Source organism: Gallinula chloropus, assembly GCF_964237585.1.
Source record: "Gallinula chloropus genome assembly, chromosome: 2".
In the NCBI taxonomy this organism is placed as follows: domain Eukaryota; kingdom Metazoa; phylum Chordata; class Aves; order Gruiformes; family Rallidae; genus Gallinula; species Gallinula chloropus.
In genome coordinates this window covers 111,227,451-111,244,713 of record NC_140086.1, presented here as the reverse complement: position 1 = coordinate 111,244,713, position 17,263 = coordinate 111,227,451, and the positions used below count along the sequence as shown (strand labels likewise).

General features: G+C 40.5%; 1 protein-coding gene across 1 annotated transcript in view; it reads right to left on the bottom strand.

The window, feature by feature from the left end:
• Positions 1–6,845: 6,845 nt before the first annotated feature.
• AVL9 (AVL9 cell migration associated) overlaps positions 6,846–17,263 on the bottom strand; it is a gene marked incomplete at both ends in the record, with an annotated part of 37,042 nt that continues 26,624 nt past the window's right edge. Inside the window, 7 exons of the mRNA XM_084280186.1 lie at positions 6,846–6,940; positions 7,768–7,856; positions 9,876–9,929; positions 10,907–11,024; positions 12,206–12,425; positions 13,216–13,350; positions 16,171–16,715. Of these exons, the coding sequence (XP_084136312.1) occupies positions 6,846–6,940; positions 7,768–7,856; positions 9,876–9,929; positions 10,907–11,024; positions 12,206–12,425; positions 13,216–13,350; positions 16,171–16,715 (1,256 nt within the window). The remainder of the gene's footprint in view (positions 6,941–7,767; positions 7,857–9,875; positions 9,930–10,906; positions 11,025–12,205; positions 12,426–13,215; positions 13,351–16,170; positions 16,716–17,263) is intronic.

Sequence of the window (17,263 nt, the reverse complement as noted above, 5' to 3'; positions counted from 1 at the left end):
TTATGTACAAGTTTCAATGAATCAGCCTGCTGTATTATTTTTCAAAGGCCTTGCTGCTGCTCTGGAGGAGCTACTTTCAGGTTAGCCCTACATGCTGTCAGTTCCCCCTACCTGGAGTAATGAAAAGGAGTGATCTGGCCTCTGCTGATTTTTAATGCATCCACTCATTTTTGCAGTTGTCAGACTACGTACCAAAGTGCAAGTTCAATTTTTGTTCTAAGGTGACCTGACAGATCCAGGGCAGTGACTTGGGTCAAGCTTTCTGGAGAACAGAATCACCTGGACAGTTAATTTAGGGGAAAAATAATTTGATAAAGTTCTGAAGTGCTCTGTTTTCTCTCAAGACACTCCCTGCTTTAGAGTGCTGCTTTTCACAACATTTCTCATTTGCTTCTCAATCTTTCATCAAGAGGCACTAGCACCTGCCCCTCTGCAGTACAGCTAAGGAATGCCTGTGGCCAGGCTTGCAGACCATTGACCTTGTGAGCAGGCTCGTGTTTTTCTCCTCCGGTTCCCACTTAGAGCCACTACTTCCACACTGCTTTTCTCTTGTTGGATTTGGACTCCCACTTGAAAGGAGTTACAAATTTAGGCAGGCTCCAAAGTAGGCTCGCTCTTAAAACCAGTTTGTTTCCACTTCATACTCGTCATTAGTCGGGCAGGGTTATTTTTAAATTATTTTTAACATTCTCCCCCTCCTACAACATTAACAGTGATTACAATGCAGTGAGGCCGAGTTCTTACTCACAGAGCTTCTAGCCTGGAGAAGGCGTACTAGCAGGAAGGAATCAGTCATGCTGCTGGCAGGCATTCTATGAAAGCTGTACCTCCTTGAAGCCCTCCCAAGGTCTGCTATGGCTGGGGTTGGTAAACAGCCGGAACCAGCAGCTGAGAGTGTAAGAAAAGAGCAACACTGAAGATGAATGTAATTGAAGTATCTGGGGGTGTTTCTCTCCCTTCATGCTCTAAACCACATGGATTGGACCACTGTGGCTTGCAGCTGACGTGATCTAGAGGGTGGCTGGTCAGGGATAGGCTATGGTTGGACTTCCAGGGTGATCTAAAGGATTGTGTCCAACCCAGGAGAACCTTTATTTCAGCAAAGATGGGGTTTAAGCACTGTATGTAAACCACCCTGAAGTGCTGAAGTATGACTAGTCACATGAAGCATTACATGACTTCATCTCTTAAAATAGGAAGCTACTGAATCTATACATGCCCTCTGGTCATACTAATGCAGTAAAGAGACAGTAAACAGGACAATAAAAGGTAATAAAAAAGTAGCAATGCAATTTGACATTTTATTCAGATTTATGCACTAAACAGCAAGCTAAATCTTATTGACTGCTGAGGTTTTACTTAGGAAGTGCACGAGGTAAAGCTAGCTAACGTAACTGAGCAGTGAAAAGGCAGAGATGAGTTCCACAATATAGGAGTGGACATAATCTTGAGCCAGCTCCTTGGCACAGCCTCACATGCATCAAACTACATGCCCACACCACTAAGAGCAGCGAAGGTCAGTAACTCAGGTCATGCTGGGCAATACAGTAAAAGCTCAGCGTTACTTAACCCCTGTCTGATATGCTTGAACTTTCAAATTCCCCATTGTGTTTCTGTGTGTGTTTTGTAAGGAAGGGGTGAGACACCACCCGAATTTGCTTCTTCAGTATTTTCCCCTCTTTCATTTCCATCTCTTTCATATGGCATGAAAGTGATCCCACTCTCCATGTTTTTAAGACAATATAACATCTCTATCTTGGCCTTCAGTTTAGAGAAGTGTTCTTCCTTCAGCCTAAACATTCTTATTTGATTGATTGTTTTTTCTTTATGCTCACGTGATCTAGAAGGCAGCTCTACTTTCTTGGTGATTAGGACAGGAAAAGAGGAATGCGTAGGAATACTCTGCTAGGATGGAGGCAAATACCAGTGATGCTTTCACTGGGATTAGTAAATGCAGGCAGGAAAGTAACAACAAAATCTTATTTCTATTAGTTGCTTTTGGAACAGTATCACACGAGGAGTATTTACCATCAGATAATTTTGAAAGTATACAGAAGGACATGACACCCCAGCCGGGCTGCCAGTTCCATCCCAACTGAGATGAAGCCACGTGCATACAGACGTTATGCACCTATGATTCCAACTTGCAGGCAGCAAAGCAGTCTGAGTAAGGTTCACTAACAGACAGCAGTGACCCGTCTCCATTTATTTTTAAACAAATCCAAACACTACTGCTAGTGTTTGATGAAGTATGGGGTCAAGACCAGAACCGTCACAGAACTAAAGCCCTGTGCCCACTTGTGTAAGTCAATCTCTACTACAGCATTAAAGACTCACAAACACCAGGAAGCAATTTGTCATACATCTTTAATCATAGTACAATAACGTAGTGCTTCTGCCTTTAATGAGTATGCTCTGTGTCGCCCTTTTTAATGAAAACTAAATAGCTGCAACAAAGTAGAAAAATAAAAATCACACAGCATAAACACCATGATGTGAATGTATCTTCCAGCGTGTTTGCACCACTACTTGCACATGGTCAAAAATTTTAACAAGTTTTAGAGAAGTGCAACTGTTTTCTAGACATAAGCATCATCTAATTCGCATCTGAACGTTGTTCAAGGCAGTTCTCTTCCTCGCACGGGGAGCAGCAGCTCACCCACTCATTCCCAGCCAGGTGCAGGGACAGTTACCATAGAAGCTCTGAAACAGCTCACCGCAGCAGGGAACTGGATGTGCAGTAATTAATTTACTCAGCATCTCATTGTAGCCAGGTGCCACAGCCCACATGAACTACCTGCTATTTTGAGTCTAAGTCTACATGAGAATTTGAGAGGCATACCTAAAAGCTCATACCGAGGTAAGAGAGGTCTGCGCTCTACTGAAGACTTCGATCAACTCACAACGAGCAGTGCCCAAACAGGGAATAAAAAGTCACACTAGGGGATCCTCTTCCCCTAAATTTGCTAAAAGCAGCATTCACCATCAGCTTAAAGGTGAAGACAGATTTGAAAGAGACAGCCAGTGTATTATCAGCCGGTATCAATGTCAAAACCAGACACCTGCAAGTGTCTTCTGGTGGGATTTACAGCTTTTTGAGCAGAGAGACATTATACAGGCTGGATGTATTTGTTTTTCAAGCAGCACAAGACAAATCAAATAAACTACTTGTATGTTCAGCTATCAAGCAACAGTTTCTGTGTTGAAAAACTGCATTCACACCTTCACTTTCACAATTAAATACTGCCACGTGAGTTTCTCTGCTTGGTAATGATTTCTATGGAAATCAGAAGCTTGTTTAGGCAAAATACTGTATTTAATTACAAAGGTGCTTAAACCAGATGTACAAGGTCAAACAAGTGGGAAGTGTACCAGAACACTGATCTAAAAATGACCATTACACCGTGATATTTGAGGAAACGGGTGTCAGATGTGCACAGGAATTAAGGTTTTGAAAACTGTGACAACTGCTGAACATTTTAGTCAAGTGAAATATTACATCAACACCACTTAGTCCCGTGAGGTTTTGGGAACTTGCATCTGTGCTCAATAGGCAGTTCCTCAAACGCCAGCACATACAGAAAGCAGAGGCTGATGCCAGAAAGTTGAGGCACGCTGCTGTATTACCTGTAAGTCAGTTCATGCTGCGCACCAACAGCCAGAAGCACCTTTGCAACATACACCGCGACACAGCTGTAACAACTGCTGCACACTTGACTCGTTAGAGGTACCGTCACCTATTCATTCAGAACTCGGTGTTTCTTGCAGCACAGAAATGGATGTCATGGTCTTTAAAATGCAAGTCGACTGCCTAAATCCTTCTGCATAAGTAATAATGCTCGGGCTGGAACTTTTACAATAGAGGGGAGGAAAACAAGTTGCATGTGCATTGGATTTAACTGAAGGGGTAACGTCCATTAAGAAGAGGACATGAGCTTAGATGAACCTCAGTGGCCACATGCCCTCCTAGAGCCCCAAAGTCAGGGTAAGCAAATGTCGAAGAGCAATCAGTGCATGTTAATGAAGTCCACATATTACGAAGATCACTTCACCCCCACCCGCTGCACGAGTCTCAGTATGAGTTTAAAACACAGCCCAGCTTGCTAGCAGGATGCCAGTTCTTAGAAAGACAGAGAAGATTGAGAATTATTATGGTTTCTTACTCTGTCATTTGTAAAGAAAGGAAAATACTCTCAATCAGGCTGTATGTTTGGCTCTCCACCAGAGACGGCTGGGACTGTGGGGAAAAGACTGCAGAGAAAGATCTGTCACATCTTCTTGCCCATAAAAGAAATAGCATCAAGTTACCCTAACAGAGTCCCTGCACAAAGCAGCAAGCCCATCAGCTTAGCACTGCTGAGGGCACCTCGTTCTGCCTTTCCTCAGATCAATCTACCCAAAAAAAATCATAAAAAAATGTCAGTTTTCTAATATCCCTGGGCCAGCAAGGGAGTCTGTGGGAGTAAGGGGTACACAGAGCGCTAACAAAGTGGCTATGCAAATTTTGGGGATAGGAGAATTCTACAGAAGAAACTCAGGTGAGGAGGTGACAAAGGAGGATACTGAAAAAGGGTCCCTGAAGGTCCTGTTTCTATACCTTGTACATACAAACGCCAACCGCTGGCTCCTCAAGCTCACCTCTGTGAGCCCCTAAGCCTACACTTACCTAGTGTACTTCAAGTTGCTCAAGTTAGTATTACAGGCACCTTAAATCCTTTTTGCGCCTTTATTCAGTCTTCACTACAAGATGAAGCCTGAGCACTGAAATCCCAGACAGCAGGTAATAAATATCTCAGCCATTTCACAAAAGCAAGCCATTGTTTTCTTATCTTCATGCTCAGTCCGAAAGCTCTGGGCTCTTTGTGAATGAAACGTGGCCTGAGCTCTTCCTGCCTGTCAAGCAATACGTCCCCTTTGCAAGGATACAAATGTCTCTTCGGGAGTTGTGGAATAAAACAGAAACAGGGCGTGGGAAGTTTTAGGAGGTACACAGACAGAGACACCAGTAGTGATTAGCTGCACTTCCATAGGTACAGTTTACTTGTACGTCAGAAGATCAGGAGAGTTTGAGAGGTCTGTTTTGCCCTTCTCAAGTGAAACTCACAAACTAATTGCACACTCTCAGGTTTTCCACAGGCATTCCATCTAGTTTGTCCTGAGGAAAAAAAAAAAAAAAATAACAAAGGCTTTGAGCCAGATCCTGTGCTTTCAAATTGCTGTTTGAAGCAATAAAACTTAAAAAATAAGTTGCTAGACTTTAATTTCTTGGTGAGAGTGTGGCTTTTCTATTAGCTTTTCAAATGCACCTAAAGAAATTAAACTTAATTTCTTCAAACAAATTACATTCAAGCCTTCTTGTTTGTCTCTTGTAGAACTGCTGTCTTTTATTTGAGGAGTAGCAGAAATAACCATGACTTGGAATCTTGGCCCCGTAAAAAAACATGGCAAAATGCTGACAGGTGCTGATGAGGCAATAAACTAAGAGGTACAGAAAGCTGGGACACGTGATAAAGTCACATAGAAAAAGTTGACAGCTATTACATGGGGATGTTAGAAGGCACACACAGTGCAAGAAATGGGAAATCATCCCCCTCTCAGCATGAGGAAATGTAGGAAGTGGAACAGGCATGGATGCAGAAGACAGGGCTTGCACATTACATACAAAATAGAGCATTATGCCACATCTCTTCTGTTACATTTCTTCACACAAGGATACGAACGAAGCCGTTTTGGTTACTCACTTGATTTTAGTGTTACCTTCCTCATGAAAGAAAGAGTTACCCAAACAGAACATTCCCTGAGTCGACAGAAAATCCATATAGCTGATTATCGTTTGGAAGAGTCCTCGTAGCTTTAATGGGGAGGGGGGAGTGGGGGGTGTGTGAAGAATGCCAGGCAGAGTTTGCTACTGTGGTAGTTTTAGGTGGGTTTAGTACTTCGTATTCCTATGCGTGTAACTACATTGATGGTGTAATTACATCCTAGTAGAGCAAGATCTCACAAAACCGTCTGTGCTCCAATCCCAATTTGGGAGAATTACTTTGTAATCCTCTTCCTGGAGAGGTCTCTCCACCTGGAATCCCGTTCACATCACAAGGTAAAAACCCAGCCAAAGCTTGCGCCCTGTTATGAGGCCTAGTGCAGGATGGCAAGAAAATACTGATTTTGCAACCGTCACACAGATGTGGGGACACAAAGAGAGACAGATTAATGCAAACAACTGTACATGGCTACAAAGGAGAAAGGGGAGAAAAAAAAACCCCACCCAACCAATCAGCTACAGCCTTACTCTGCACCCTGTTGATTTTAGTTTGCAGGTGAAAGTGAGAAAATGCCACCTGGCTTGGAACCCTTGAAGGGTTTCCACTGTATACTTTCTGCAGAGGTGCTCTCAGATCCAACCTGAAAGAGAAATCGGTATTTATACTCTGCTTATTTCTAACAAGAATTCACAAACATTTGGCTATTTGGATTGAAAAATATAACCGGTTTACATAAATATTTTCAACATCCAAGAAAATGTACAAATCTAAAGTCAAACACATTCGGCTCGCAACAAGCCCGGTTTTCTAACGTCTTTATAAAGGCTCAGTTTTGAAGAAAAGTAGTCATTTTAGTACAACCAATATACTGCAAATGCCATCCCACTGTGTGGAGACACTCATCATTCTTCTGTACTTCTAGTCAAACCGAAGGGTAACATTCCACGTCTGCTTGTAAGCAACATATACCTTGTTTTGGTCCTGGGAAGTTAAGGTTCACCCCTGTGTCTGGGAGCAGTCTTTCTGCAGCTCAGAGAAAGCATTGTACCTGAAATACTCAGCAGCATTGTGCAAAACCACCACTCAGTCCCCGAGGCTTTGAGTCGACTGCGTGAAAGTGGAAAACCATGATGACATAGCTGACTTGGCGCTTGTGAAGGCTCCTCCAACCGACTGGCCTGCAAGAAGGTCAATAGTAGTAGCTGTATCATTGCTGTGATGCTACAAAGAAATAAAACTGCTACTAAAAAAATAATCACACCATCGCTTGTCCAATTTGGGATTTCAAATCCAAATCCAGAGCCTGTGCCAGAAAATACTCAAGGACTGTGAAGACAGTAGCTCAGCAGAAACGGCCTACGCTGTCCTTTGCCCTGGCAGGCTTGCTAGGTTTCGGACCCAAAGGCGCTCCTTGCCAGAGCGTATGACAGCAGAGAGAGTAGAAAGACTCCAGTGGATTAAAAAGAGGAAGCTAAACAATTTTTGGCAAAGCTACTGCAGAACAATTACCAGACTCTTTGGTGGGTGAACTCAAGTTATCCCACACTACAAGATGAAAGAGCAACATTGCCCCCATTCAAGCACAACACGTGCTTTTCCAGAAAATTACAGACTGTTTCAAAACCTGCAGAAACTGACACAAGGTCTTCCTCTGATCACATCCAGCTCTCACTATCGTTTCAGTTGAGCAGATATAAAAATGAGAATAGCTCAGTGCAGAAGGTGATGTGGTCTAAGCATTTCTAGGTTACATGAAAGCTTTTACCTCAACATGTCTCTTCCCACACTCATTTCCAGCCCACAGCAGAAGAGGAATTTACACCAAATTCTTTGTCTATTAAAAAAATATACAGGCCCACAGTCGGCAGCTTTACCCCTCCTCAAAATGTTGCTCTGGTTTCTATGTATGTTAAAAGGTCCACTTGGATTAAAACTGAGATACAGGATGCTTCTTAAAGACAAAACCAGGGCTCAGATATGAGCTGGTTTTATACACGTTTCTTACCTACAGCTTTTCCTGTCTGCACAACGTTTCGGCTGGTGGAAACCATCACATTCCCAAACTTCTTTCCACGTTCGCTGTTTTGCACGGAGCTAAGCAAGAGAGATACTGAAGACTGTCAGTTGACTAACTTCTTACCACTTCCAGGTGCCAATAAAATACACATTTTAAATATGTATCAACACACACACTTATATCACAGACTATATATATAGTTTTATATATGATCAAGCCCGTAATTCCTGCATGCATCTTATCCACATCGATGAGTTAGGTGAGCTTCTTGGATGAAGACAAAATACTGTCAGCAAGAAAGGCATCAAAAATGCCCAAAGGTTCGTTCTTACATGACACATTTTATACCTTTCCTAAACGTTTACCAAAGTGCATTTCTGTTCTAAATTACAGAGTCAGATTTGCAGAAGTTTTGAGAAATTTTATCCCTAACATACAGGCTTTAAACAGTACGTGTTGCCCATCATTCTTTTTTCTAAATAGAATTTGATTTGTATCTTGCTCTCAGATTAAACTTTTGATAAGTGCAGTTTGCATTCATGCTTTTGTTAAAGAAATGCAGAAAGACAACAGATACCACCATCACTTGCCAAGGAAAGCATAAAAACAATCAGTTCTACTGCACAAGTGTAATCGCTTGAAAATAACCTGATTTAGTTTTAAATTGTAACATTCAAGTTCACATATTTGTTACAATTCTTTGGAAACCCATTTAAGTAAAACTTAACAACACAACATGCCACATTCTTTTTCCACTTTCAAAATCTTCAGTGTAGACGTGAAAAGTGGAAAGGAGTACACCAAGAAAAAGGTAAGGCTCAGTGTGCAAAAAAAGCAGGTAATTTTGATGAGTAGCTGATAGCAAAGTCACATGTACAGAATAAAGGCACTGTTGTAAAAATAATTATTATTAGAGACACACTGAGGGCCACCGGTCCCTTTATGTTAATTTCAGGCTACCCAGCAGAGTTAATATCTCCCCTTTCAAACACAATAGGACAAGTATAAGGTTATAGAGACCTCCACATCTTTCAAATTAAATCTTTCTACAAAGACCATCCATTAATAATAATACTAAGAGCTGCTATCGGCATGCACCTTATTGAAGGCAATTACCTTGAGATAAATCTTGATTCATTTGCATTCTCAATCGCCATCACGGAAATTTAATCTGTCACTGGTCAGCAAAAGCAACAAAAAGATTCAGCAGGCTGAAGCCTGAGCCTTATTATTCCTCAAGCTGTTGTTCTGCTGTAGCATGTGGTTTGAGTCTACTCAACAGCGTACAGAAAACAACTGGCTACAGTCAAGGCAGGTGCAGGATCAGCAGCGTTATATATTGCTTATTTACATGCATCTGAAAAAAACGGTCTCTGATGTTTTATGGTCAAAATAGTCAAGTGACAGATCAATCTATTTTACTTGGTGCATAAAGAAGGAGAAATAGTTAACTGCAACGCCCAGGGCTGAAATCCGGCTTCAGCTAAAGCTGAACAGCTACAGGAATAAGAAGCACCGCTGAATTTTAGACTTGAATACTACAGGTAAGAGCTGAGATCAGCTTAAAGTTCAATTGAGTGTGGTACAAAAATTGTGTAAAAAATCATTTTTAGCTTCTAGATTGAAGAAACTGAACAATGTCTCAGGATATAGACAGTGAACTTCGACTGTTTTACAACCAGGCTGTATTAAAAACCAGCTAAGTTTTTTTAAAAAAAGCTGTTTTCTCCTAATAATGAGACAAAGTCAAGATAAGAACAACACAGACAAAAGTTTTAACAGCTTTAGTTTACAATGTAAAAATAAATAGATGAAAGCCATATAATTGCATTTCAAAAAAATCAGGCCTCTCCTGTGTAAAATCCAACACAAAATAGGGAAAAACAGTGCTAATGTGCTATTTCAGGCAAACGTTCCATCTTTAGATGTGGTGATGTTTTGCAAAAGAACATTGAGTGTAGTTCCATGTACACAGCCAATTTAAATCATTATTTTGTTTTGCCCATCACAGCAGTGGTTACACAGTGGTTAACATTTGACCACATTTAAAAAAAAAAAATTAAAAAATTCCACAATTCAAAGTACTATATACTTACTGTGACAATCTTAATTTAACATCTGATACAGAGTACTGTCCCTGGAACGGGTGGCTAGAAGAGGAGGAAAGACATTAAGTACTTATTTTTTTCATGATAAAGCCGTATCACATGATTGGCTGTACTCCCCTCTGAGGCCTACAAAACCCATAACCTTTTGTAGATAGACTGCTACATACTTTAGAGAAGGCTGGGTCTCAGTGACTAATCAACCTTAGATTTCTTATGAACTACCTGTGAGGTGATTTCTATTTACAGACCAGATCTTAACAATCTTTTCACACTAAGGCAGAGGCACCTCCTCTCCTAGCAATACAGAGCAAACAAAAAATAATATTTTTTAAAATCCCTTATTAGACCAAAAGAGCTTTGTATGTCTAAAGAAAAACCTTCTTCACTACAGTGGCTGACAAAGTAAATCCAAGCAGTACTCCCTGCAGTACAGTAATAACCCAGACTAAACAACACACGTTGGCCCAGCCAACCAAGCCTGGCACCATCTCAGCTCTGAGTGAAACTACACGTAAACCAATCCAAAGCATGGAAGATGCAACATAGCACTCCACCCTCCACCCCCATCAGTGACAACCCTGGACAGAGCTATTCCCTGGACACCCAGAAGCAATTAATAAAGAGCAAAACCACCTGAGGGCAATTCTTGAGAAATGGCCAACTTTCCATAGCTGGGGACAGCCAGACATCAACTAGTTCAAGTTTCAGTTCTACAGATTCTGGATATATTGTTCTTCATGAAACTACAGCACAGAATTAAAAGTATTGAAGAACACAAATACTCAGGTTTTGCACCTACAGAATAGTGTCCCAACATTTCACACTCAGGGCTTTTGATTCAATGCTTAATAGTCACCAAGGCTACTGAGTTTTTATTCTGGCTTGTCAAGGCTTCACTTTATAGCAAGAACAAGGGGAATGCTGTAATCCTACAGAACAGTGTGCCTGGAATAGACACACTAGGAGCTCTCCATGTTGAATGCTGCTTAAAAAACCAAACCACCCAGAAGTTTCCTTACCTAGAATTCACCTCTGCAAGAGCAGGATGTTTGTTGCTATTCCACACTCTGTAGTTGTGGGTATTTTTCCAGGCTGCTACAAATGCCGTTCCGAAGTCTGACAAAGTCTTCTCATTGTCTGATAAAATAAACATGAGAATTTGCAGGAATTCATTAGAGATGTACTACAAGACATTATTTTTTTTTTCTTGTAAAGAAAAATTTGAATTTTCCAGGCTCTTATAAAATCAAAGACAATTAAAACTCTACTACCAGGAACTAGGCAATCAAAAATATTTCATTATGTTCATTTTAGTGTGTCTCAACTATACAATGCCAGGATAAGTGCAACAAAAACAACAAAAAAGCAAGCTTAATTTTTTTTAAATTAATTTACAAAGTTCTAAGTAGAGAGGTCAAGTGGGGAAAAAAAAGTCATCCATACATAGGCCTCTTGACATCATTTGCTATAGATATAGGTTGGATTCACCAGGCTTTGCTGTACCATGTTGCTACTCATTCATGTTTAGCAAACCCCAAATCCACTCCAAAGCTGCAGTATGAACTACTGTGGAATAAATTTACTGTAACAACATCCCCTTTAAAACACTGAACTGTATAGGAAATAATTTTAGAGTCTGACAGTGAAGTAGTACAAGTTTCCAGAAAATCCTGACACTTCATATCAACCAAGTAATCATCTTAAAATATTAAAGAACTGTCAAAGAACTTGGCAATTTCCAGGCCTTAAAATCAAGTTCTCAATCCCATCACAAATACTATCACGGATGTACTATCACAAATACCACAGAACAAGATCTGAATCACTTACTTGATGTGAACAGAGAATAACCATGACAAGAATGGAGCCAATAAGATCAGTGCTGGGCAAACTAAACAAACTAAACTTAAGATCGTGTCAGGAAGAGAAAAGATGGAACAGCCTAGTAAAACTTCCTGCAAGCAGCCACTTAACTTCATGTCCCCTTGAACTCAATTAGCTCCCCAAAATTAAGTTCAGGTTGCCGTAGAGTCTGTGAGACACTCAGGTTTGTAAAAGTCTCATTGTGTAAGGGATTTGAGGTACTTCTACTTAAGAGGAAAGCTTAATTAAATCAAGGAGAAGGAGACAGTAAGTAAGAAATAGTAACAAGCTTGCCAAGGAATAACAAGGTTAGCCAAGGACAACTGATAAAACAGCCTAAAATGAAACATTAGACAAAGGGTGACCTAATGATAAGGCCCCACATTTAATGCAACTGAACAAATGCTTATGACACCCGCCCTCATCTCAGATGCTAAACAAGGTGTCTGTTCTACCTGGTTGCAGCACAGCAGCAAGCAGTGCATGAAGATAAGCACTGAACTGAGCCCGGATCCACTCATCTCCTCCTTCCCACCCAGTGCCATCAAGGAAAACATCGTCTCTGTTCTCAGTGACGTGCTTCACCAAGTAATCGGCAAATCTCAGGTCAGCAGTGGTCGGGTTCAGGATCTTACGGAGTTCTGGATCATGGATTTGTACATGAGCATCTTCTACCTGTTGGAAATAATTTAAAGGGTGAAAATTTATCTAAATAAACCAGCTTATATATGCTGCTCTATATCACTGCCTAAATCAAAACCCACAGTGCCTCAAAGGGTCAAGGAGAAACAAGTGGCCAAATAAAGAATGAATTGTTTCCAGAAAGTCAGACACTGCTCTGATACAACCAGAATCCAATTGTCTTCCTGGCACATTGTAAAAAGCTGCTTATTTGACAGGACTTGGCAGGTCAAGTCTGCTGTTCACATCTTTGTTCCTAGAGGCTCTTTGATTATCACTTCAGTTTGTTAAGCTGGTTACCGAATGCTGATGATATAGTTTTATCTATTTGCCAGAACTGAGTGTGGGTTTTTTAGACACTATTTTTTTAACCTCTCGATTAAATCAGAAGGAATCCAATAGCCATGTGCTTTATTACCTGACTGCTCGTTTCTCAGCTGCGAGCACTTATTTCTGAAGCCCTTCTTACAAAGTCATGAAGAAAGCTGATGACATGAGAAGTTACACCAGCAATAAAATAAAAATGTAGTTAGTCCCCTCTGAATTTAAATATTGGATAAAAGAATACCCAGAAAATCAGGTATTAGTTTTGCAGTTTATCTAATTCTATCCTAATCAATGATATAAATGTAATAAGCTTCTGCAGTTAAGATTTTCTTTCATGGAGAAACAATTCAAAATTGGGGCATGAATGTGAAACTTAAAAGCTATATTTAAAACACAACCTCTGGTTCCCCCCACCCCTCTTCTCTAGTTCAAGAAGTTCGAATGCAAAGATTCATACTTCCACGATTGCATCACTCAGGTGTTTCTGCTGACGGAACAGGATATTTGTGGCTCCTGCAACGAAGCCCCGGACTGCTACATCCGACAGGAGATGATGCTGCTGCAGCGCCATGTAGGGCAAACAAAGGTACCCCTAAACCAACAGAGGTATTTAGAGGTTTAATATCATAAAAGGGAAAGAAAAAAAGAGTCTAATTTCAGAGTTTTTACTAACAAAAGCCAGCACATTCCACCCAGAACAAACCTTGGTTATTACAATTTCATCCATGATTATTGTTTTGCTAGATTACATCTGCAAAGCAAAGCAACCAGATTGTTTGTGAATTACTTTTTTTAGGAGGTTGTGCTGCCTTTCAGTCTCAGGACTGAAACTGAAATGCAAGGCAAAGGACGGGAATCAAATGTGTTTATAAAGCAACAGAATAAGCAGCAGAAAACAAGAATGAGATCTTAGGTCAGTTCAGAGACAAGCAGTCAATGGAGAGAAAGAGTCATCTCTCCTCTTGTGTATGGTGATGCCTTCTGGTAGTCCCAAGGCACATAATGCAGGAACACTACAGAGCGCTGTCTGCATTTTGTAGGTGTAGAATTCCAGGCTCCAAAGACACCAATCAATTTTTGATAAGGATATGCATGCCTGCTTTAAGAAAGAGTAGGTCAGAAAGTAATACACTGTGATTTTTAGCCACTCCATGCCTGTAAAACTTAATCTAGTATCCTACATTCCCATTGAAAAAGCAAAACAAAACAAAAACAAGCAAACATTCTGAAAAAAAAAAGCTTCAAGATAAGTCATTGAAAGATCATCAAAAAGCAGTTGTAGGTATTGTAATTTATATTTTAAAAATTTTAAATATAGGACCAATACACCCCTGAAGTCTAATACTAAAGCCTAACTCCAGCTGTTCAATAGCATAACGCACGATGCAATTTAGTCACTAGTAGAAACCCAGAAGGGCCAACGGTATTGCTGGACAGAAACAAAGAGCACACGGACCGTATCACACAGTCCCTGGTAATTGGAAACACATGGAAGGAAGGAAGGAGCACAATTATTCCCCTTTGTTGTACTAGGCACAGGGATGGCTTTCCAGATGACACTTATCAGATGAAAGCAAACAGCCTGTGTCAAAGGAACAACAGTGCTCTGAAGAGGAATCACCAACATAAATGGAAATATTTTCAAAATATATAGCTTAATAAGCTGGCAAAGGAAGGTTTAATTAGTGTATATTCAAGTAATGAATTCTTGGGAATCTTTCACTATTTAAAAGTATCATGTGTCAGTTCCCAAATTCACATTTGTCTCTAATTATAACAACTTTTATTTCTGTAAAAGTGTTCCACTCATTTTAAAAGAGTGCAAATGAAATGAGTATTAGATCTTACAGAACTGGTACTAAAGAAACAAATATCACAACCTATTTTTCTTTATCCTCAGCTGTACTTGGATAATGTATTGTGCCATCTGGCAAAATTTCCTCCCATTCAAATTTGCCAGATTTATTAGTCTTTCCACAGCACGACATAAAACAACCCTGACATGAGAGCTCTAGAAGAGACTGAAACTTTCCAGTAAGTGGTTAAACTATTAACTTCGAATCACATTTTTCTGATACCTTAGAGACGTAAAGCCTTTTGTGCTTTAATTACATTTGGATGAACTCAAATGAAAAGTTTCTTTGTGGAACAGAAGGTAAACACGTAGAGACTGTCAGCTTCCTTAAAGTTGTTTACTCTTCCATTTTATGAGCTTAGTAGCAAATTAAATTTGCACTCATAGGCCTCCATATCAATTATTTTCTTCTCGATTACAATCTAGTATTTTAAACATCAGTAAATATAATTTACAGTCTCTTCTTTTAATTAGACCATAAGGACAAACACATTTTTTTGAAAAAGCATTTACCAACAGTGATGTGTGGTGATACAGGGCAATGACATTTGACCTGCTCACAGAGCACACCACTTCCAATGAAAGTTACTGTGAGAAGCTCAAACACAATCATCAAACACCATGTCCTGCAAGGAAATGCAACTGAGCACCTCCAAGGGAAGAAACACCACCTTGAACCTAACCAGCTTGAGGAAATAAATCTGAATGTCCTACTTTCTGGGCAAACTAAAAGGTTTTACATAAAAAGTTATTACCACTTCTTTCAGTAACAAAAGGATCTTTAAAAGGGACGTATTTTCCCAGGGTTTTTTTTTGTGGGAAATGAGCCCTAGTAAATGTATTGTTTGTTGTCTGACAATGCCCACTGGAGTCTTTAGAAAGACTCTGGAATACCTGGAGTTCAGTTAGGCATCTTAAAATTCAGCAGTGCAGCACCACACACACAGGGAAAGTGCCACAGGTGACCAGGAAGAGTTATCATGTAAAGAAGGGTGAAATTATAAATAAGTATGTATATATTTGTGTGTGTATATATACAAACATTTATATACACATTTTGTGTATATATAAATACACACACATTTACAAATACACATATATACATAAATAAATTAAAAGAGGAAAGCATAGGCTTAGGTGTCAGCCAAGATACAGCTTAGTTTAGATTAAGGTATGCAAACACCTCTTAATTACTCCAATCTTGTCCTATATAGGTTAGATCAACAGTTCTTCAGAGCAGAAGAAAACAGCAGTTACTGATACATGCCATTTATGTGAACCACAGTGAGGTTGCAGGTCACCATCACGTAGAATTGAAAACAGTATATAATTAAACATGAAGGAAAAGAGGAATGCATGGGTGCACACACCCCCCCTTCTCAGAGGTGCACCCAAGCTTTCCCCCCACCCTAAAAACACAGCTCCTTGCCAAAGACTGTACTTACATGCTTTGTAGTACCCTACTGTCCATTTGGAGTTGGGTAACCAAAATTATTAGCCACTTCTGAATAACCCAAGTTTTTGTGAATTACCAGGTACCACGAACAGCATGTTTACCTTTGTGAAAATAGCCAGTGGCATACCATACTGGTCCTCTTCCAGGCCAGATATCAGTCCTGGAACAAGCACCGCATGTCCCATGTTTGCCTGGGGCTGCACTGTGATTGGGAAGCCTTCTGAGCTCAGGCCTTCGCTTGGAAGGTTTTCAGCCCGTTCTGGTGCTGTACTTTCACGTTCCTCTTTCAGGTGAGACTCCTCCAAAATGCTGGGATCTAAGGTCTCCCAGTCGCTTTCAGAGGACGCTGGAGAAGCGCGGGAAGGAACTTTCAGGCGCTGCACAGCACCGTTGGAGGACTGAGCTCCATTGCAAGTCTTCTCTGACTGGGAGAAAGGCACGTTTGCTTTTTGACCTTCCAGTGAATGGTTCCCTGCCATCTTCCTGCCTCCCTTTCCCATGTCAAAGTTGGCGTTTGAAACATCAGCAGCGGACACGGAAACATAGTCATCTGGCCGCGATGTGCTCTCCTGCAAGTCAGCATCCTCCGAGACGCTCTTTCGCGGTCTGTACTGCGAGCAGTCAGTAAGACCGTGTTCAATCATCCCTGCAAAGTGGCAGCAAGCACGAATATCAGCATCTCAACAGAAATCTGAGTGGCTTTTGTTACAGAAAATCAACAAAGTTCTCTTGTGTGCATCACGGAAGTCACATATTTTAAAACACTACTTTGGGTGAGGTGGGGCGTGTGCATTGAAAAACAAAATGAAGAAAACCCCCCTGCCCCCCAAAAATTACACTATCTCTCCTGAAGAATCTGCCAGAACTTTTTTGCTTTGAGAAGATTAGTTAGAAGCTAAGAATTAGCAAGGTTAGGAGTTAGGGGAGGTTTTTTAATTTGTTTTCCTGTGCACGTAGAAGGGAAAGGCTTGCATTTTTGTTTTTTTTAAGGGACTTAACAGGAATGTCTCAGCTATTCAGGGTCCTACCTATGTTACCCAGAAGATCCAGTGGCTCTAATTACACACAAGAAATAACCCATGGAGTGGAAGTGGTATTAGGAGATGTACACAGTCCACAGACATGTATACAAATCACCCATTTTTCAGGCAGTAAATGTAACTCTACTGTCACATAAGTTGTTTTCCAAATGAA